Below are 24,091 nucleotides of genomic sequence, written 5' to 3'. Positions count from 1 at the left end.
ATACACGTTATTATGTACAAACTATCAGACCTATGCATAATGACCTGGAAGTGTTGTTGTCCTTCTTGTACTCCTCTAATGGTCATTATTGTTGGTAAATGAGGGATTTGCTGAACTCACAGTTGGAGTTTTACATGGATGCATTCGGCTCCTGTAGCTTTGGCATTTTCATCCAGGTTGACTGGTCTGCTGAACCTTGGCTGGCCTAATGGGTCCAACTCCATTTTTAGTTTGTAATATGGTGCTGTTAGAGCTCTTTCTTTTTGCAGTAACAGTGGAATTATCGGTAGAAAAATTGCAGAATAAGAAAGTGTGTTCCCAGTTGTGTTTTCCTGGCGCTTGGTTGTCTTTAGTTGACTGTTTGTTTGGTTTCAGGTGTAGCTAATTCCATTGCTGATTTGTCCTTTTTGTGCACAGTTCAACCACTTCTGCTTCGATGGCTGTGGATCTTCCTTGTCCAAGGCTTTTGTGGACTCTTGTTTCTTACTCCTGTTGGACCCCGTCTGTGCCTACCTTCCCGGAACTCTTGGGTAACCTGATGAAAAATTTGGGATGAATGGGTGTCCTCACTTGGCAATGAGTTTTCCCTTTCCTCCCTGTGGGACAGGCGCCTGGCTCTTTTTTTCTACCTCCTCTACCAGCAGGATAAAGTTGTAGCTGGTTCAACGGTAGGTATCGGTCTCTCTGCTGTATGGTTTTGGTTCAGACTATTTCACTGGGAGGACATCTCAAGGGTTTTTTTATTTGGAGGGTTTTGAAGGGTTTGTAACATCTGACTTGCTTCCCTTATTCTCGACTCCTATTTTCAGTGCACATCTTAACTGGCATCCTCTCCATTTTGCTCTCAGTCTGTTTCAGCTTTTAGGGCCCTCTTATTTCAAAGATGCCTTTTCCTTGGACATTCTTTGGCACCTTTAGGATTAGTGAAGCAAATTATTTTGAATGCTTATGCCCCCTCCTCCTTTTAACTGGTACACCTAGTTTCCAATTTTTTTCTCCCTCCCCAATTTTTACAGATATTCCAACCTTTCCCCTCTGGTCTTACCGCCATCTGATTTTTCCCACTTACTCTTTCCGCATTGGCGCAGCCATTGATGCCCATGGGATGGATTTTTTTTTCGGATGAGAGATATGGCATTTAGGTAGATGGAAATCATTTCATTTTTTTACTATATGTTTGTCCTCATCTTTTGTTCTAAATTTCAGGTTGCTCCCCAGCATTATCTTCATTTATTGGGCCTCTTGCCATGCCGAATTTTGACACTGTGGGGAGAACCGTGGATTTTCCTTTGCAGTTGGCAGAATTCATTGTCCCAGTTTTCATGGCCTCCACTGGTTGCTGGTATTAGCTGAGCTGTTACACCTCAGAAAATTAGTTTCAGCTCCCTTCTTATCATTAATGTATGGGTAAAGATGTAGGACATCAATGGTCTTTAGATTCAATCTCCTCCATTAAGCAAGTTATTGCTCAAAGTTTTGCCACTTTTACCAATCTATTGTTTGGTCCAACATTGTTCCTTAGTCCTGGTTTAGATCTGTCACACGCTTTGTCCTTGTTTCTGGTTCTTGTTTGGAACATTTTAGCCACAAGGTGAATGCCCAGGTTTGCTGGATTGATGGCATTGTTGCCTGTCACAGGGGTCTTAAGGGAGATAGCAGTGTTTTATTGAGGCCTTATGGGGTTCATTTAAATGATTGGCCAAAATATATTTAATCCTAGCCTACAATCTGGTGTTGATCAGGTGCTGGCTGCGGTGGCAAGCGTCATTGTACCACTGACTTACACGTGCTGGTTTTGAGTCTGACCTTGCCAGCAATTGATGTTTCTTTATGGGCAATACCCTTAAGTTCAATTCTGGGGTCAGTCTAATGTCTGTTTGGCACTAATGATAAGGACAGGCCTCTTAGCTATGTGAGTTTGTTTTATGGATATCTGTGACTGGCATTGTTGTTTGGTACATTCGGAAAGTTGTTACATTTTTAAAGGTTAATAAAGCTGTGGCCTTGCCCTATTTCCAAATCAGTCAGGTTCAGTGTCTTTGTTTGAGAGCAAAGTATTGGTTTATTAGTTGGTCATAATGAGCCTATGTTTCTCAGCCATAATGAAGGCCCCTTTAACCTTCTTTAGGGAAATGGAGCTTTGACTGCTGAAATCTTGGCATCACTCTGGGCGTTAACCTAAAAGGGAAGTTGAGTGGCTCCTCTAGGATTGGCTACAAAGACCTGAGGTGACTGGGAGGAGCCTGAACTCTTAAGAAAAGTCTAGTCTGGGGCACGTCCAACTGCTGTCAGGGAATTTAGCTGTCACAAGAGTTGACCACCCTACCGCCCATTGTGATGTTTTGTCACAGCTTTATTGGTGGTTTTGACCTTGCCAGCAATTGATGTTGCTTTATTGGCTATGCCCTCAAGTTAATTTCTGGGGCCAGTCTAATGCCTGTCTGGCACTGATGGTAAGGACAGGCCTTTTAGACTATGAGTTTGTTTTATGGGTTCTCACAGTATAACTGTGACTGGCATTGTTGTTTGGTACATTTGGAAAGTTGTTAAATTTAACCACTTCCCGCCCGTCATATAGCAAAATGACGGCCGGAAAGTGGTTGCTCTATCCTGACTAGCCGTCATTTTTTATCTAGCAGGATAGACCTCCCGCGCAAAGCGGGGATTGGTGGTGCGGTGTGTCACTCTGACACACTGCATCTCCGATCCCGATAAAGAGCCTATGACGTAGGCTCTTTACCATGTGACCAGATGTTATGGGGGAAGGGGGTTGGGACTTTAAATGAGACTCCTGACCACCGGAGTCTCCATCCCTGTTTGCATGAAAGCAAGAAAATAGAAGCAAAGTTGGGACTTTAAATGGGGTGGGACCAGACCATAATAGATATATATGTAATGAAAGGGACACAGGATAATGTAAAATCGTATGTTTATTGCAAGTCTATAGACCAGATACTAATATAGCCAAATGTTCACTGAAACCGTGTAGCCCATGGTAATGGGGTACACCTAAATGAAACAAAGGTAAGTATACAAGGTCCAAGACAGAGGTACATGGTAATACATTATTATCCTGGTACATACAAATAGGTACATAGAGCATAAACAAGGGGTCATAAATACACAGTATAACAACAATAACTTTTAAAAGCTGACATAGCCTGTGTTGAACTCAACGCGTTTCGTGAAAAAATATCACTTCGTCAGGAGTAGGCATGTTGCAAGGTCTAAAGAGAATATACATGAATAAGTAAAATGAAATAAAATGGAAATAAAAATAATAAGCGAGTAGAACCACATAACCCTGTTAGGGGGGTAGAGCTTACACTGGGGTGGCGTGAAGTCCAGGGGATAGGTCTCACCCGGGAACTGAGGGGGCAAAGCCTGCGTGCGCCGCACAGTCATACCAATAAGTGCTAAGTGAAGTGAAATCCTCCAGAAGGGGTCGTAATTGTGGTTCTACTCGCTTATTATTTTTATTTCCATTTTATTTCATTTTACTTATTCATGTATATTCTCTTTAGACCTTGCAACATGCCTACTCCTGACGAAGTGATATTTTTTCACGAAACGCGTTGAGTTCAACACAGGCTATGTCAGCTTTTAAAAGTTATTGTTGTTATACTGTGTATTTATGACCCCTTGTTTATGCTCTATGTACCTATTTGTATGTACCAGGATAATAATGTATTACCATGTACCTCTGTCTTGGACCTTGTATACTTACCTTTGTTTCATTTAGGTGTACCCCATTACCATGGGCTACACGGTTTCAGTGAACATTTGGCTATATTAGTATCTGGTCTATAGACTTGCAATAAACATACGATTTTACATTATCCTGTGTCCCTTTCATTACATATATATCTATTATGGTCTGGTCCCACCCCATTTAAAGTCCCAACTTTGCTTCTATTTTCTTGCTTTCATGCAAACAGGGATGGAGACTCCGGTGGTCAGGAGTCTCATTTAAAGTCCCAACCCCCTTCCCCCATAACAATTGATTTAGGGATGGAGGTGTGGTTTACCAGCGCTATTTTTATGTTTTATTACAACAATTTTTGTTAGCTGCATGCATACCTTCAATATCTGGTCTTATAATTTGGTCCTATATACACGTTTTGTCAATTTAATTATTTTTATTTTTTCCTTACAAAATTACCAATTACTATGACTATGTTATGTACAAGCCCTCTGGATTTATGTGTGTTCCGGGGTTGTGTCTTCCCCGGGAACTGCGATGGGCTCCGTCCGCTTCCTGTTCCGCCTCCTTTCCTTCCCTCCCCCCGACCTTGTTGGGCGGGGTCTAGGCTGGGAGGCCGGGTGGCGGCCGCAGCTCATCGGCGCCACGCATTCCCGTGCGGGATATGACGTCACAATGTGGCGCCCAGGTCCTGTCACGTGGCTGTCCATCTTGCGCATAAATGCGGAGGCTCCACTGACGTCTCTGTCGGTTTGGTGGCTTCATACTATTGTGCAGTAGTGTGACGCTGGGTGCAATCCCTGCCTTTGCGCCTGCCCAGGTACCTATCACTCTATTTTGGTTTCCTACACTTATCTCTTTGTACACCCTTTTGGCATACTTCCTTGGTTTTGCCCATCTACAATCTTACATGGATACTCTTTGGGGATCTTACATTGGATATCTCCCTTTCATTATTATCTTATTTGCTCCCACTTTTTCTTTATCACACCCTTTATTATCTGGTGGTCCACTATGATATATACTATTCTTAACACCATAGGTGGTTTACTTATATATTCCCATATTACTTGGTGGCTCTCTGCATTACTTTGTAATCATCACTGGCTACACTTTCCTTGTTCTCTTGGCTCCTCTGGATCTCATTAACAGCTCCCTTGTACAACCATTACTATTATTATTAGTATTACTTTCTTACATCTATATTACCCCTATTTATCCTACAGATGGATACTTTACCATCAGTGGAGGCTATATTACGACCCCTTCTGGAGGATTTCACTTCACTTAGCACTTATTGGTATGACTGTGCGGCGCACGCAGGCTTTGCCCCCTCAGTTCCCGGGTGAGACCTATCCCCTGGACTTCACGCCACCCCAGTGTAAGCTCTACCCCCCTAACAGGGTTATGTGGTTCTACTCGCTTATTATTTTTATTTCCATTTTATTTCATTTTACTTATTCATGTATATTCTCTTTAGACCTTGCAACATGCCTACTCCTGACGAAGTGATATTTTTTCACGAAACGCGTTGAGTTCAACACAGGCTATGTCAGCTTTTAAAAGTTATTGTTGTTATACTGTGTATTTATGACCCCTTGTTTATGCTCTATGTACCTATTTGTATGTACCAGGATAATAATGTATTACCATGTACCTCTGTCTTGGACCTTGTATACTTACCTTTGTTTCATTTAGGTGTACCCCATTACCATGGGCTACACGGTTTCAGTGAACATTTGGCTATATTAGTATCTGGTCTATAGACTTGCAATAAACATACGATTTTACATTATCCTGTGTCCCTTTCATTACATATATATCTATTATGGTCTGGTCCCACCCCATTTAAAGTCCCAACTTTGCTTCTATTTTCTTGCTTTCATGCAAACAGGGATGGAGACTCCGGTGGTCAGGAGTCTCATTTAAAGTCCCAACCCCCTTCCCCCATAACAATTGATTTAGGGATGGAGGTGTGGTTTACCAGCGCTATTTTTATGTTTTATTACAACAATTTTTGTTAGCTGCATGCATACCTTCAATATCTGGTCTTATAATTTGGTCCTATATACACGTTTTGTCAATTTAATTATTTTTATTTTTTCCTTACAAAATTACCAATTACTATGACTATGTTATGTACAAGCCCTCTGGATTTATGTGTGTTCCGGGGTTGTGTCTTCCCCGGGAACTGCGATGGGCTCCGTCCGCTTCCTGTTCCGCCTCCTTTCCTTCCCTCCCCCCGACCTTGTTGGGCGGGGTCTAGGCTGGGAGGCCGGGTGGCGGCCGCAGCTCATCGGCGCCACGCATTCCCGTGCGGGATATGACGTCACAATGTGGCGCCCAGGTCCTGTCACGTGGCTGTCCATCTTGCGCATAAATGCGGAGGCTCCACTGACGTCTCTGTCGGTTTGGTGGCTTCATACTATTGTGCAGTAGTGTGACGCTGGGTGCAATCCCTGCCTTTGCGCCTGCCCAGGTACCTATCACTCTATTTTGGTTTCCTACACTTATCTCTTTGTACACCCTTTTGGCATACTTCCTTGGTTTTGCCCATCTACAATCTTACATGGATACTCTTTGGGGATCTTACATTGGATATCTCCCTTTCATTATTATCTTATTTGCTCCCACTTTTTCTTTATCACACCCTTTATTATCTGGTGGTCCACTATGATATATACTATTCTTAACACCATAGGTGGTTTACTTATATATTCCCATATTACTTGGTGGCTCTCTGCATTACTTTGTAATCATCACTGGCTACACTTTCCTTGTTCTCTTGGCTCCTCTGGATCTCATTAACAGCTCCCTTGTACAACCATTACTATTATTATTAGTATTACTTTCTTACATCTATATTACCCCTATTTATCCTACAGATGGATACTTTACCATCAGTGGAGGCTATATTACGACCCCTTCTGGAGGATTTCACTTCACTTAGCACTTATTGGTATGACTGTGCGGCGCACGCAGGCTTTGCCCCCTCAGTTCCCGGGTGAGACCTATCCCCTGGACTTCACGCCACCCCAGTGTAAGCTCTACCCCCCTAACAGGGTTATGTGGTTCTACTCGCTTATTATTTTTATTTCCATTTTATTTCATTTTACTTATTCATGTATATTCTCTTTAGACCTTGCAACATGCCTACTCCTGACGAAGTGATATTTTTTCACGAAACGCGTTGAGTTCAACACAGGCTATGTCAGCTTTTAAAAGTTATTGTTGTTATACTGTGTATTTATGACCCCTTGTTTATGCTCTATGTACCTATTTGTATGTACCAGGATAATAATGTATTACCATGTACCTCTGTCTTGGACCTTGTATACTTACCTTTGTTTCATTTAGGTGTACCCCATTACCATGGGCTACACGGTTTCAGTGAACATTTGGCTATATTAGTATCTGGTCTATAGACTTGCAATAAACATACGATTTTACATTATCCTGTGTCCCTTTCATTACATATATATCTATTATGGTCTGGTCCCACCCCATTTAAAGTCCCAACTTTGCTTCTATTTTCTTGCTTTCATGTGACCAGATGTGTCCAATCACAGCTGGTAACATAGTAAATACGAAGTGCCATTGATCGGCTTTCCTCAGTGCCGCCCACCAGTGCTCATCATTGCCATCTATCAGTATTGCCCATCAGTGCCGCCTATCAGTGGCCATCAATGCTACCCATCAGTGCCCATCAGTGCTGCCTATCAGTGCCGCCTATCAGTGCCCACCAATGCTGCATATCAGTGCTACATATCAGTGTGGCATATCAGTGCTGCATAGTGCCACCCCATCAGTGCCTCGTCATCAGTGCCTGTCAGTGTGGCCTCATCAGTGCAGGAAAAAACGTATCTATTTACAAAATTTTATAACATAAACAAAAAAACTTTTTTTTTTTTTGTTTTCAAACTTTTCTGTATTTTTTAATTTGTGTAGCAAAAAAGAAAAAACCTTGTGGTGATCAAATACCACCAACAGCGCTAAAAGCTAAAAATTTGGCCTGGGCAGGAAGGGGGTGAAAGTGCCCTGTATTGAAGTAGTTAAGTTAAAGTTGTGGCCTTGCCCTATTTCCAACTTAACCAACTTCTGTGTCTTTTTTGGGGGGAAAGAGATTGGTTTATTAAGTGGTCATAAATGAGCCTATGCTTCTCAGCAGTCATGTACTTCGTATTCTCTCTCCTCAGAACCCAGACAACAGCAACCTTCAGGTATTTTAGTTTAGTTTAGTTAAATTTGGTTGATTCGTTCAATTAGTATTCGGGATTCATATTCTGAATCTGTTTTTGTCTTCTTTGAATTTTCTTTGAAATTATAGATTTTTTTTCTGTTCCAAATGTTCGAATTGATTAATTTGGAATCGGTTGAATTGAAAAGAGATTTTTTTTGTTTTCGATTCAAATTTGCCAAAGTGAACAAACAAAAGAAAAATCTTCATCAAATGATTACAATGACTCTTTGAATCACCTTTGGCTTAACAAAAACAGCATTATTTCACAATGGTACTCTAATAACACACACAGTCTTTGATTTCAGAAATATGTTTACAGTTCAAATTTGACTAAAAGTCTATGTGAAATTCGATTTGAATTTCCAAAATTCAGACAAATTATTATTCAGGGCATTCAGTAAACTTTGTTTATACTGCAATTCGGGTATTTGGATATATCTGAATCTCTGAGTAACGAAAAATTTGTCCAAAGATTTATTCGGAACGAAACCAATCGCACATGTCTAGAAAATGTTCATGTTTGACTGAAGTGTACCATGAAGTGTATGAATCATAGTGTATGAACCATACATTAACAGAAGCAGTGCTTTAACCACTTGCCGACCGCCGCACGACTATCTACGTCGGCGGTCAGCCCCTCACAGGCAAACTAACGTAGGGCTACGTTGCTTGCTTGTGAGGGTCTAGGGAGCGAGCGCGCGCCCCCGGAGGCGCGCTCCCGCTCCCGCGTGGTCACGGACCCCCCCGCGCGTGTGACCAGCGGACCCGATGTCCGCCGGTCACTCGGCGATCGGCGGGGGAGAGGGGGAATGTCAGGCAGCTTGTGTAAACAAGCTGCCTGTCATTCTCCTCGCTGCAAAGACACTGATCACATGGATCTACTATGTAGATCCGTTGATCAGTGTCCTTACAGCTGAAGCCACAGCCAATCACAGTAGAAAGCATGCCCCTAGGGACACACACAGCCCCTCCCTCCCAAATAAAGTTAACCCCTTCACTACCAGTGTATTTTTACAGTAACAGTGCATATATATAGCACTGATTACTGTAGAAATGTCACTGGTAACCCCAAAAGTGTCAAAAATGTCAGTCAAGGGTCCGATCTGTCCGCCGCAATGTCGCAGTACCGCAAATAAAATCGCAGATCGCCGCCATTACGCGTTAAAAAAAAAACAACAAAAATGACAAAAATCTTTCCCTTTGTTAGTAAACGCGATAACTTTTGCGCAAACCAATCAAAATACGCTTTTTGCGATTTTTTTTTTTTACCAAACATAGGTAGCATAAAACAAATTGGCCGAAAATGTTAAAAAATTTTGATTTTTACATTTTTTTGGGGGGGAATTTCATATAAAAAAAATGTGAAAAATATTGTTATTTTTTCAAAATTGACGCTATTTTTTTTGTTTATAGCGCGTGATCAAACAATCGCACAGGTGATCAAATACCACCAAAAGAAAGCTCTGTTTGTGGGAAAAAAAGGACGCCAAATTCGTTTAGGTACAGCGTCGCACGACCGCGCAATTGTCCGTTAAAGTCACGCAGTGCCGAATCGCAAAATACCCCCTGGTCGGAATGGGGGTAAAATCTTCCAGGGCTTAAGTGGTTAAGAAAGATGTGGGTGACCAGAGATGATTATTATTACAAAAGTACATGTACACCTTGCAGTGCTATTTTAACATGTACTTTAGGATATGAACCTTTCCCCACTCTTCACTTGTTCATGTTTACAAGCGGTTTTGTGTTGTTCTCCAACTATCCATTTATTTAGCCTGTACCTCCCTTCCTTCCCTATACCATTTCACCAATTTTAAAGAAGTCCTCAGGAACATGGCATCAGAAACCTGTTGCCATTTTTGTCCTTGTTAAGTTCCTTTTGGGGCCAAGAAGTATTTTTAGAAGAAGAGCTTATTTTTACTGACAAACCTAATGATTTGGAAATGGGAAGTATTTTTATTTCTGGCATAATTAGTGTTGCTGGAAGCTTGCACCTTGGTCCCTGCTTTTTTCTTGAAGAGATTGGGTGAACCCATAGTGGCAGCTGCTTAACTTACCTGCTGCTCACTTTACCAACATTTTAAAAATAATTTCTATCTGATGACTGCACACCACTCACCACACACCTACATACCACTGCTAGGGAAATTTTAAAAAAATGGTACTGTCCCTCTAAAATTGGAAAATTTGTAAGATATTGCCTGGGACAGGTTTTTATAATGCTTACTACAAATGTAAGTAAAATGCTTCTGTGCTTTTACAATTGAGCAGCAGCACTGTAGCCCTCTGTCTGAACATAAATGAACTGCTATTGTTATATTGAAATGTGTACTAATCACAACCAGCGTACAGTATCCACATTTCATTATCTGCTGCAAGTATAGTAAGGGTCAAGTAGCCGCTCTCAAGCCTAAGGCATTTTAATTACCTCAGTCGGGATTTGCATCTCCAAACAAGTCTACTGAAAAGCAAAACTCACTTGAAGCAGGTCAATTGCATGTAAGAAGAGGGCTACTAGAGGTCAAATGCACCTGTCAATTAAATCTGAATGAAATTGGAAGCATCTCAAACTGATGGCAAACTATTGCGGTTGGCGCAAGCCCAAAGCCTGTGAATACAGCCTCTAAAAAAAATGTCTTGAAGTTTTCAATAAGTGAAGGTACTGTATTTATTTTCACGAAGGATGTAATAAACACTTGATAAGGTACACAATGGAAGCCCATTTACACAATAAGGCTCCTTTCACACTTCTCCGGTGTGGTTTCCCCACTGGGCAGTGTGCCCACAGTTTTCAAGTGGGTTATCTGTGCTTTACCATAGACTTCCGTGAGATTGGAAATTTTTGGTAGTTTTCTGAAAGCGCAACAAAGATGCAGCATGCAGGACTTTTGGTGCGCTTTCAGAAAATGCACCCAAAATGCCTGACCTAATGGAAGCCCAGGGCAAATTGCGGGTATGAAAACTGTGGGTACACTTCACTCACTGCACCTGTACTGCAGAGAACCCACATCTGAGCAGTGTAAAAAGGGGCTTGGAAAAAAGAGGTTGTGCTCTCATATGGTGCAGGGCTTGGTGTACCAGTCAGCTTTTACCTGGACAGTAATTGGAACTGCATTTTATTATTATAGAAGCTTAATTAAACCCTTAATGAAAGACAGAATAAGACCTGTAGAATGCAAGCGATATCATTTTATCAGAGGAATGTTGCATTAGACAACAAAGGCTGTGCGCCTACCCTGCCTTTATAGATTCTTGCCACACAGCTACAGAGTTGCTCATATTGGAAGTCTGGCAGAAAAAAATGTAAAAATGATGCTTTTTATTTTGCTATTAGTTGTCTATCTGCTGCTTAGTATGGTTTGTCTTATTATATGTCTTGTGCAATATGAATAAATAAAAAAGTGAATCGAGTTGCTGTAGGCAGCTGCCCTTTTTTCGTCATTTTCGGTCATTAAATGTACAAATTTGAACATCATTATTAAAATGTAGCTCTAATAATTTAATAGATCACCCCACAAAGAAAATGGAAGAAGTAACTTAATTCAATGTTCTTTTATTTCCAGGAGGCTGCCAGCATTACCTGTTCACTGGAAACAGAATATTAAAAAATGACTAGCTCAGAAAGCTTCTATGCAGAGAAAATGCAGGAACTACAGAAGCAGCTGAATTCCGTTAAGAATGCCATCCATACCAACTCCAAGGTGATCCATACATTTTAGATTACTGTTCCTTGGGATGTACCAGTAATTTTTTCAAATATTAATATTCAGATCATGTGAGTAAAACAAGGGTTATATTAAAGGATAAGTTCCCCTTTTTAACCTCCCTGGCGGTATGATTCTTTTGGATTTTAGGTGCTGAAAGCGGTACCATTATTTTGCATGTAATTCTTGTGAATGAGCAGCCCAAACCAACTGTATACATTTATTATATATATATATAATAGATATATATACACACACACACACGTGTATGTATGTATGTATGTATGTATGTATGTATATATATATACACATATACAGTGCCTTGCGAAAGTATTCGGCCCCCTTGAACTTTTCGACCTTTTGCCGCATTTCAGGCTTCAAACATAAAGATATAAAACTGTAATTTTTTGTGAAGAATCAACAAGTGGGACACAATCATGAAGTGGAACGAAATTTATTGGATATTTCAAACTTTGTTAACAAATAAAAAACTGAAAAATTGGGTGTGCAAAATTATTCAGCCCCTTTATTTTTAGTGCAACAAACTCTCACCAGAAGTTCAGTGAGGATCTCTGAATGATCCAATGTTGACCTAAATGACTAATGATGATAAATAGGGATGATCGAACGGTTCGGGTCGACCATCGGTTCGACCCGAACATTGGCTGTTCGAAATTCGGCCGAATTTTGCTGAAAAAGTTCAGAATTCGGCAACCAGAACCGACCAAAATGCAATGGGACAGGAAATGGGCTTTAAAAGCCCGTGATTGGACCAGAACCATTAGTAAAAGCCAATTTAAGGGGCAGGAGAATGCTAGGAATGTGATTGGAGTGACTAGGGGGTCCAGAGGCCAATCATTAGTGAATACGCCCCCCAGTATATAAGATAGCCCTGCCAAATTCCTAGCATTGTAATACAGGGACATGGAAGAGAGTGGAAGCAGTTCTGTTACTTCTGCTTCAAAGTGTCATTTAGCAATTTTTAGTGTGAGGAAAGGGATATCTAGGGTATTTAGGGTGCTAGTTTCCACTTTAGTTAGCTTTAATAATCTAATTTCTGTAGGGAAAGTGTTAAGTGCCAGGGTGACCGTAGTGTAGCGTAGGGTTAACTGACTCTGACTGCTATGGCAGGGTGACAAAACCCTTCCATGTCAGGGTGACCGCTATAGAGAAAAGATCGTTTCTCTTAGGTCACTTATAGGTCACTCGCCGGTCAGCCTGCTTTTTGCTGCAGGCGTTCATAGGGCTTTTTTGAGGACATGTTTGGAGTCAGGCATGACATCAGAACTTCTGTATAGGGGTATATATACACACACATGTATGTATATATACACCTACACATACATAGGTGTGAAAGTAGCAGAACACTTGCGCTAATGAAATAATTAACAGGCATAGGTCTCCGCTCCTATCACACCTATATATGTGTATGTGTATATATACATATAAGTGTGTGTGTATATATACCCCTAAACATCTGAACTTCTGTATAGGGTTATAAATACACACACACTTGTATGTATTTTACACATATATAGGTGTGATAGGAGCGGAGACATATTGGTGTTAATTATTTCATTAGCGCAAGTATAGTGTTCTGCTACTTTCACACCTATATATGTGTAGGTGTATATATACATACATGTGTTTGTATATATACCCCTATACAGAAGTTCAGATGCTTTGCATGCCTCCAAAGACCCCAAAAAAATGCCCAAAAAAACACCTGCGCCAAAAAAAAAAAAACGCCCAAGTGTGTTATTGCAGGGATTTTTTGGGCATTTTTTTGGGGGTTTTTGGAGGCAGGCAAAACATCTGAACTTCTGTATAGGGGTATATATACACACACACTTATATGTATTTTACACATATATAGGTGTGATAGGAGCGGAGACATATTGGTGTTAATTATTTCATTAGCGCAAGCATAGTGTTCTGCTATTTTCACACCTATGTGTGTAGGTGTATATATACATACATGTGTGTGTGTGTATATATACCCCTATACAGAAGTTCAGATGTTTTGCCTGCCTCCAAAGACCCCAAAAAAATGCCCAAAAAAACGCCTGCGCTAAAAAAAAAAACGCCCAGGTGTGTTATTGCAGGCGTTTTTTTTTGGGCATTTTTTGTGGGTCTTTGGAGGCAGGCAAAACATCTGTAATTCTGTATAGGGGTATATATATACACACACACACTTATATGTATTTTGCACATACACATATATAGGTGTGATAGGAGCGGAGACATATTGGTGTTAATTATTTCATGGGGCATGACCCAGAACCCTAGGCACTTTTTAGGGGCATTTATTGGGTTTTAGGGCTTCAAAATGGTGTTTTTTGATTACCGAAGTTCGGGTCCCATTGATCTCAATGGGGTTCTGAAATCCGGGCCGAACTTTTGGGAAGTTCGGGTGTTCTGGTCGAACCAAATTTTTCACAAGTTCGATCATCCCTAATGATAAATTGAATCCACATGTGTGTAATCAAGTCTCCGTATAAATGCACCTGCACTGTGATAGTCTCAGAGGTCTGTTTAAAGCGCAGAGAGCATCATGAAGAACAAGGAACACACCAGGCAGGTCTGAGATACTGTTGTGGAGAAGTTTAAAGCCTAATTTGGATACAAAAAGATTTCCCAAGCTTTAAAGGAGCACTGTGCAAGCGATAATATTGAAATGGAAGGAGTATCAGACCACTGCAAATCTATGAAGACCTGGCCGTCCCTCTAAACTTTCAGCTCATACAAGGAGAAGACTGATCAGAGATGCTGCCAAGAAGCCCATGATCACTCTGGATGAACTGCAGAGATCTACAGCTGAGGTGGGAGACTCTGTCCATAGGACAACAATCAGTCGTATACTGCACAAATCTGGCCTTTATGGAAGAGTGGCAAGAAGAATAACATTTCTTAAAGATATCCATAAAAAGTGTAATATAAAGTTTGCCACAAGCCACCTGGGTGACACACCAAACATGTGGAAGAAGGTGCTCTGGTCAGATGAAACCAAAATCGAACATTTTGGCAACAATGCAAAACATTCTGTTTGGTGTAAAAGCAACACAGCTCATCATCCTGAACACACCATCCCCACTGTCAAACATGGTGGTGGCAGCATCATGGTTTGGGGCTGCTTTTCTTCAGCAGGGACAGGGAAGATGGTTAAAATTGATGGGAAGATGGATGGAGCCAAATACAAGACCATTCTGGAAGAAAACCTGATGGAGTCTGCAAAAGACCTGAGACTGGGACGGAGATTTTTTCTTCCAACAAGACAATGATCCAAAACATAAAGCAAAATCTACAATGGAATGGTTCACAAATAAACATATCCAGGTGTTAGAATGGCCAAGTCAAAGTCCAGAATTGAATCCAATCGAGAATCTGTGGAAAGAACTGAAGACTGCTGTTCACAAACGCTCTCCATCCAACCTCACTGAGCTCGAGCTGTTTTACAAGGAGGAATGGGCAAAAATTTCAGTCTCTCGATGTGAAAAACTCATAGAGACATACCCCAAGCGACTTACAGCTGTAATCGCAGCAAAAGGTGGCGCTACAAAGTATTAACTTAGGGGGGCTGAATAATTTTGCACGCCCAATTTTTCAGTTTTTTATTTGTTAAAAAAGTTTGAAATATCCAATAAATTTCGTTCCACTTCATGATTGTGTCCCACTTGTTGTTGATTCTTAACAAAAAATTACAGTTTTATATCTTTGTTTGAAGCCTGAAATGTGGCAAAATGTTGCAAAGTTCAAGGCGGCCGAATACTTTCGCAAGGCACTGTATATACATATATATATATATATATATATATATATATATATATATATATATGTATATATGTGTGTGTGTGTATATATATATATATATGTGTGTGTGTATATATTTATATATATATATATATATATATATGTATATATAGTATCAGTGTGTTTGGTGTGTTTTACATTTGAATTTGCCTCCGGTTCCACCCCCCTGCGAACGTCACATCGCAGGAGACGGAAGCCGGGGCACGGAGACGATCGGGAGGAAGAACCACCGCTAGACACCGCCGGGATACATCGCTGGATCCCGGTGACAAGGTAAGTAACCCTGCTTACAGGATCCAGCGATGCTTCTGGCGGTACCCCGAGTGTGGCTCGGGGTTACCGCTTTTGGCTCTGAAATTTAACCCCGAGCCACGCTCGGGAATACCGCTAAGAAGGTTAAAAAAAAGGTCCTCAGGTGATGCACAGAGATAAAATAAATCCTCCTACATAAGTTTTACCTGTTTATCTGCAGTATTTTCTTATCTAAATCTGTTCTGTAAGAAAAAAGGGCCCAGAGAGCTGAAAATACACACTGTAGTGATCGATGGGAACAACCCCCCCCCCCCTCTTCCTTTTTTTTTTTCTTGTGTCCAGAAAATTTGTCAAAAGTGATTCATGCTGATGGCAAAGGAATGAAGCAGCAGACAGAAAAGACACTTAGTGCTCTTAATTGGGACAAGCACACACTATAGAGCAGCCTTTCTCAACCTTTTCAACACAGAGGAACCCTTGAAATACAGTTCTGGTCTCAGGGAAACCCTGCTAAAAATGAAAAATATTAAACTCATGACACATTAGTGTTACAGTCAGTGGGAAGAATGCTACTTACTCTTGTCATCATTGGGAAGAATTACCCCCTTACAGATAGCTAAAAGGAACAATGGTGTCATTGGAAACTTATCTAAGTGACAGAAATTCCCCATTGCTCAAGGAACCCCTAGCTACCTCAGGAGGAACCCTAGTTTAAACCCTGCTATAGAGGGATATGCTTTGTTCTTATTTCCTGTCTAAGGTTTACAACCACTTTGAGCATTATTAAAATCTCTACTCCCTGCTAAATCTAGTTTTTAAGAAAAAAACTTTTTGGTTTGGTACATGTTTCCAAGGACAGTGCCCAGCCCCACATGCCCTTTTGGCTCATCACTAATTGCTATGTTCATGCCAGGGATTTCATATTTTATGATATAGATCCGTATTAGCCTCATGGACATCACTTTTTCAATTAATTTAATCAGATACATACTCTTTCCATTCTTCGAGTGTTGGTATCACTGGTTTAGCTACTATTAAACACTGAACTGAAAAAACTTTCCTGGAAAAGGTTAAGTTCTGTACATAAAAGTACTTTTCTTTTAAGCAGGTCTAAAAATATAACAAAATAGTTTTGGTTTAGGAAAAGTTAGTCATATACAGTATGTTTGTAGATTATCTGGTGTAAACATCCAGTATGGGGAGGTTTCTGGAACATACATTTAGCCACATCCACATTAATTTAGAGAATCATCAGTTAGCTTAGTGAATGCTGTAAAACTATGCTTACGCAATCATCCAATTATGCAAGTGACTGGGTATACTTTGCAAACTGAATTTTCAACATATTAATCAAGATTTGAAAACATGCTCAATGCGTTAATGTAGAAATTCCTTTGTAAAGTAAAAATGCTTTACTTTACTAGTAAATCATTCCCTTTATATTCTGTGTGGCCATTTGGTAAATCTCTGGTACATTTATTGGTTCTTAGTTTGTGTAAAATAATTTCTTATGTAAGGATAAAACAGGCTGGAGAGAGCAGAAAACATTCTCAAGTTCTGTTTTTAATCTGTGAAGATTTGGAAATCGATCCCTTTATTGTAATTTGAGCAATAAAATAAAATTTGTCAAAAACATTTAATTTTTCAGGAGTCCCATTTTAGAAATGTTCAAATTATACAATCAAATGCTTTTTCTGCATCTGTGGTTAGTAAGAATTATTATATTTTTCAGTTTTTTTCTCAATTTAGAAGACTTACGTTTTTTGTCAAATTGTCTTCGCTTTGTCTATTGTAACCGAATCCTGCTTGATTAGGTTTAATAATAGTTGGTAGGAGAGGTGTGATTCTGTTTGCTGTTTTTTTTTTTTTTTTTGCATACTGTTTGATACAGTTGTTCATTGAGGAAGGCCAGTAACTATTGTGCAGTAATTAGAGTTTTTCAATTCTTTGGGAATTAATGATATAGTGGCTCAGTGCGACCATTTATGGGGATCCATGTTTTATTTATAGAGATAAAGAATTGGAGTAGATACAGTAATTATGTAGTAATACAAATCTATACTTTTCCATAGGTTATTAAAAAGATTAGACCAAGGAGGTTTCCCTGATGTGGTGTTAATTGCTGTTTTGAGTTCTAGTAATATAATAGCTCCTTTCAATTTTGGATTGAGGGGGGTTGGGGGATATTAACATCCTGAAATATTTTCAATTTTCATAGGTTTTATTGTTCTATTTGCTTTGCTGAGCAAACAACAACAGTTGTGCAAATATTGTACAACATAAAAAATTGCAACCGCCATTTTTTTTTATTTTACAAGGCCCCTACTTTCAGAAACTTTACATTCTGGGAATTTTTAATAATTTTTTTGACCAAAAATGTAGAATTTATTATTTGTGCAAAAAAAGGAAAAAAAATGCTCTAGAGGGGAACTAGTTAACCACTTCTGGGCCGAAAGATTTAAGGTAACCCCTTAATGACCAGGCCATATTTTGCGATTCGACACTGCGTTACTTTAACGGACAATTGCATGGTCGTGCGACAATATTGTACATGTACCTAAATAAAAATTATGTCCTTTTTTTCACACAAATAGAGCTTTCATTTGGTGGTATTTGATCACCTGTGCGATTTTTTTATTTTTTGTGCTATAAACAAAAAAATAGCGACAATTCTAAATATGAAACAATATTTTTCACATTCTGCTATATAATATTCTCAAAAAAAAAAAAATTAAAAATCAAACTTTTTTAACACTTTAGGCCAATTTATTTTCTGCTGCATATTTTAGGTAAAAAAAGTTGCTATAAGCATATTTTGATTGGTTTGCACAAAAGTTATCGCGTCTACTAACTACGGGAAAGATTTATGTCATATTTATTGTTTTTTTTTTTTTTACTGGTAATGGCGGCAATCTGAAATTTTTAGCGAGATTGCAACGGACAGATCAGACACCTAACTGACATTTTTGACACTTTTAGGGGGACCAGTGACATTACTACAGTAATCAGTGCTAATATGCACTGTTACTGTAATAATGACACTGGCAGGGAAGAGGTTAACATTGTGGGTGATCAAGGGGTTAAATGTGAGCCTAGGGGAGTGATTCTAACTGTGGGGGGCGTGGCTTCTGAAATGACCATAGTGACCAGTGCTCCTATATAGAAGTATCACAGGGGCTCTGTGATCATTCCACTTCTCTCTCAGTGGGGAACGATCATGGGTGTCAGGCGGCAATTGGAGCCGCCTGACCCATGTTTCAGCTTAAGCTTAAGGTTAGCTTAGGTTAAAGCAGTATTAAAGCCAAAAATGTCATATATTGCAACTTAAATAAAAATGTGTATTAACCGTGCTGGTGGAAAAATATACAAAAAGCGGCAACTTCAAATGTGACCACACCCAACCAAAGTACATATATAAAAAAGTTGCGCTGAAAGTTCAGTAAGATAACAAACAAATGTCCATAAATAAATTCAAAGGTGAAAGCTTACGTGTTTCGTCACAGATGATGTTCTCAAAGGCCCTTTGAGAAGGTCATCTGTGACAAAATGCGTAAGTTCACGGCGTGTTGACGTCTAGCGTCCAGGAAGTGCGGACGAGCAACGCCAACCGGCCGGCGGCGATACCGTTTTTTCCTGCGTGTGAGTGTTTACTTTGTATATTTTAATAAAGCTATTTGGATTTACACTATGGAGCTCCCCTCTCTGTTTTATGCCGGTGTTACCCATCGAGGATTGACGTTTTGAGGAAGTTGTGTGGAGCCAGTGAATTATCTCCTTATTACCTGGGCTTACTTATGTGCAATACATTGGAGGTCTGGTAAGAGGCGTTATGATCAGTGGTGGCCATTATCTTTCCTATCAATAATTTTGGACTATATGAGCACTTTATCTGTATTCTGGTAAGGAGTACCTGTATATGACTTATTCATCTATCGGTGCCTTTATTTGGATACTAATTACTTTGTGTATATCACCTTGGTGATCTGGTAAGCTGCGTTGAGATTGGTGGAGGTGTTTAATTATCAACTTTCCTGTCAGCAACTTATTGATAAGCACCATTCTTATGCACTTGGTAAAGAGTATTTGCATGAGCCTGATCCACAAGTGGTGTTATTCACCGGTGGAAACATTTGCATTTTTTGTGAATACATCACATTCTTTATTCCATTTTTTGTTTGTAGTTTTACGCTATGGCGTTTTTTTATTTTCTTTAATTTATGAACACCATACACGTTATCTTCTGGGAGTTCAACAGGCAATCCCCTTTTGTGGTCAAGGTCATTAGGATTTCTGTTGTGGATTCCCTGCATAATTTATTTAGCTTTCTGGTAAGCATATTACCTGGGAGGCGTGGAATAATCATCATATGATTCTACACATTACCATTCACCTTAGAATTTATTTATGGACATTTATTTGTTATCTTACTGAACTTTCAGTGCAACTTTTTTATATATACAGTGGGTACAAAAAGTATTCAGACCCCCTTAAATTTTTCACTCTTTGTTATATTGCAGCCATTTGCTAAAATCATTTAAGTTCATTCTTCTTCCTCATGAATGTACACATAGCACCCCATACTGACAGAAAAACACAGAATTGTTGACATTGTTGCAGATTTATTAAAAAAGAAAAACTGAAATATCACATGGTCCTAAGTATTCAGACCCTTTGCTGTGACACTCATATATTTAACTCAGGTGCTTTCCATTTCTTCTGATCATCCTTGAGATGGTTCTACACCTTCATTTGAGTCCAGCTGTGTTTGATTATACTGATTGGACTTGATTAGGAAAGCCACACACCTGTCTATATAAGACCTTCCAGATCACAATGCATGTCAGAGCAAATGAGAATCATGAGGTCAAAGGAACTGCCTGAAGAGCTCAGAGACAGAATTGTGGCAAGGCACAGATCTGGCCAAGGTTACAAAAAGATTTCTGCTGCACTTAAGGTTCCTAAGAGCACAGTGGCCTCCATAATCCTCAAATGGAAGACGTTTGGGACGACCAGAACCCTTCCTAGAGCTGGCCGTCCAGCCAAACTGAGCTATCGGGGGAGAAGAGCCTTGGTGAGAGAGGTAAGGTAACGTGTATGGTTATGAGTAAGCGATTTAATTCGTGAAACGCGTTAACCGGGCACGTCTGTTATGTGCATTGTACTGTCTGTCTGCTACACCGAAGAAGAATAAAGGAGTTTTGATTGTTTTCATCTTACTTTCCCGAGTGCGGTCTACTTTTTTGGATTCTTGAGAGAGGTAAAGAAGAACCCAAAGATCACTGTGGCTGAGCTCCAGAGATGCAGTCAGGAGATGGGAGAAAGTTGTAGAAAGTCAACCATCACTGCAGCCCTCCACCAGTCGGGGCTTTATGGCAGAGTGGCCCGACGGAAGCCTCTCCTCAGTGTAAGACACATGAAAGCCTGCATGGAGTTTGCTAAAAAAACACCTGAAGGACTCCAAGATGGTGAGAAATAAGATTCTCTGTCTGATGAGACCAAAATAGAACTTTTTGGCCTTAATTCTAAGCGGTATGTGTGGAGAAAACCAGGCACTGCTCATCACCTGTCCAATACAGTCCCAACAGTGAAGCATGGTGGTGGCAGCATCATGCTGTGGGGGTGTTTTTCAGCTGCAGGGACAGGACGACTGGTTGCAATCGAGGGAAAGATGAATGCGGCCAAGTACAGGGATATCCTGGACAAAAACCTTCTCCAGAGTGCTCTGGACCTCAGACTGGGCCAAAGGTTTACCTTCCAACAAGACAATGCCCCTAAGCACATAGCTAAAATAACGAAGGAGTGGCTTCACAACAACTCCGTGACTGTTCTTGAATGGCCCAGCCAGAGCCCTGACTTAAACCCAATTGAGCATCTCTGGAGAGACCTAAAAATGGCTGTCCACCAACGTTTACCATCCAACCTGACAGAACTGGAGAGGATCTGCAAGGAGGAATGGCAGAGGATCCCCAAATCCAGGTGTGAAAGACTTGTTGCATCTTTCCCAAAAAGACTCCTGGTTGTATTAGATCAAAAGGGGGCTTCTACTAAATACTGAGCAAAGGGTCTGAATTCTTATGACCATGTGATATTTCAGTTTTTCTTTTTTAATAAATCTGCAACAATGTCAACAATTCTGTGTTTTTCTGTAAGTATGGGGAGCTATGTGTACATTCATGAGGAAGAAGAATGAACTTAAATGATTTTAGCAAATGGCTGCAATATAACAAAGAGTGAAAAATTTAAGGGGGTCTGAATACTTTCCGTACCCACTGTATATTGCAATTTACCAATCCTTAAATATAGTTCTAGTTCTACACTTTTGAACAACAGCATTGTCAGTCGTGGGGGGGGGGGGGGTGTTTATATAGACTAGATGGACTTCAGGTAACACTTTTTATAAGCAGTTGCAGCAACAGTTTTGATCATTTCGGGATATGTGTTTCACACAAATAAATAAAATCTGATGATTGTAAAACCTTCTACCTGCTACATCTCGGGACCTTTTCTACTGCTGAAAAACAAAAAAACAACAGATTTACCAGCAGGCTCACAAGGTGAAAATAAAGAAAAGAAAGCCTAAAAAAACCCCACAATGCAGCCATTGCATCTAAGAATTTGTAAGCTGCAATAAAATAAATGTTGAACAATTTACTAAAGGCAAATAGACTGTGCACTTTGCAAAGTCTTCAAAGGCAGTTGTTCCAGAGGTTAGTAAATGATGTAAAGCTTCACTTTGCAAAGAGTACCCAATTACATGCAAGGAAAAAAAAAAAGAAAAACAGATCTTTTAATTGCACATGATTGGATTATGGAAGTCAGCAGAGCTTCTGCTCATTTAGTAAGCTCTAGAGCAACTGCACTTGCAGAGTGCAGCTGCACTTTGCAAAGTGCACAGTCTTTTTGCCTTTGGTAAATCAACCCCACAGTGTCCCTTCCCTACACCTTTTTAAAGGAATGCCTGCTGTACTGTGAATGAGCCCTTAGTTGCATTCATCAGCAGCACCCTTAGGGCTTGTTCACACAAAAAGTTGGGGTGGTAAAACCTTGCAGTTGAGCCACAGTTTTACTGCCCCCAATCTCTACCCCTTAGCTGCTGAGGCAGCAGCCAAAGGTGTACACATACCGCAGGAAATAAACCCTCTGTTGCTTTTGGTGGGAGCGACTGCCTGCCAATTACAACCCATTCAATTAAATGGGGCCATTCTGAAACTGTCCTGCAAGCTGCCTGTTTTAACCCCTTGTTTTCTTTACTGAACAAGGTTGCAGGGCATTTGCAGAGTGACCTCATTCACTTGAATGGGTCATGCTTGGCGGGCGCTACACCCACCAACCGTGGCTGACTTAAAGGAAAGGGGGGCTGCTAAAGGTGTAGTTACACTTGTAGGCAGGTGTAGTTTACACTCCCCTCTGTAGATGGCTTAGTGCAGGGATTCTCAAACTTCTGCTGTTGCAGAACTATACATCCCATGAGGCATTGTAAAACTCTGACATTCACTGACCTGATTAGGCATGATTGGAATTGTAGTTCCTGAACAACTGGAGGGCCATAGTTTGAAGACGCCTGGCTTGGTGTTACATAGTTAATCTGGTTGTTTAGTTCAACCAATTCTAAGTGTTGTTGGCCAATGTACAGAGGGAATAGCGATTGAGAGAAACTTTGTTCCTCTGAAGCCCCTGAGGTGTCATCAGAGGAGCTGCAACACTGAATGACCTCAGTGAACGTCACAGGCTTAAATTCCTTTACAAAATAGACAGCCCGACGGCACAACAGATACATTTCCTTTTCATCTTGAAACAAGGTATGGGCTGCATGTATGCATCTCTTTCAACCTTCCCTTCATCCATTACGAATTCTAACTGACTATCTACTGATTCTCATAATGGGCTGCGTAAGTTCTCTGAACATTTGTACCAGACTGTAAGGACTCTACCTCACAAGCCACCACAATATCCAAGATAATCTTATCTGCTGGCCTACCAAAAGAACAATCCACAGCATACTTGGAAGATACCTACTCCTCCAGGAGAACTTACTGGGACACCGTTCCCTTACTTTGCTATTCCTTAATTCTTACCTCCTCAACTTCTCCTCTTTCTTTCTTCATCCTTTTATTTAGGGCGCATTCACAACAGGTTGTAAGTTCTGTTGTGTTAATGCACACATTAATGTGCTTTTTTGCAACTTTTTAGTAGGGCCCTCCCAAATGCACTTGCCAGTTTACATTAGGGCACTGCATCATACCAACACTTGTAATGTGTGTTGCCACGTGTGACAGTGTGCTTTAGTGTGGATTGGCCCTTACTTTATTTTCCTTCAATTTCAACCTGTATATGATACTACAAATTATTCTACAAATTATATATCCCTCCACAGTCACTTCTGTT

The 24,091-nt window shown here is 40.3% G+C and overlaps 1 protein-coding gene across 1 annotated transcript in view; it reads left to right on the top strand.

Annotated features, from left to right (window-relative positions):
* Positions 1–24,091, top strand: part of LDAF1 (lipid droplet assembly factor 1) — a 261,173-nt gene that overhangs the window by 86,885 nt on the left and 150,197 nt on the right. Inside the window, exon 2 of the mRNA XM_082262317.1 lies at positions 11,504–11,641. Within this exon, the coding sequence (XP_082118443.1) occupies positions 11,549–11,641 (93 nt within the window). The 5' untranslated portion in view covers positions 11,504–11,548. The remainder of the gene's footprint in view (positions 1–11,503; positions 11,642–24,091) is intronic.

This window comes from Pelophylax lessonae (assembly GCF_965119305.1).
Source record: "Pelophylax lessonae genome assembly, chromosome: 6".
NCBI lineage: Eukaryota > Metazoa > Chordata > Amphibia > Anura > Ranidae > Pelophylax > Pelophylax lessonae.
The sequence above is the reverse complement of the archived record's forward strand: the minus strand, read 5'-3'. Positions and strand labels throughout refer to the sequence as shown.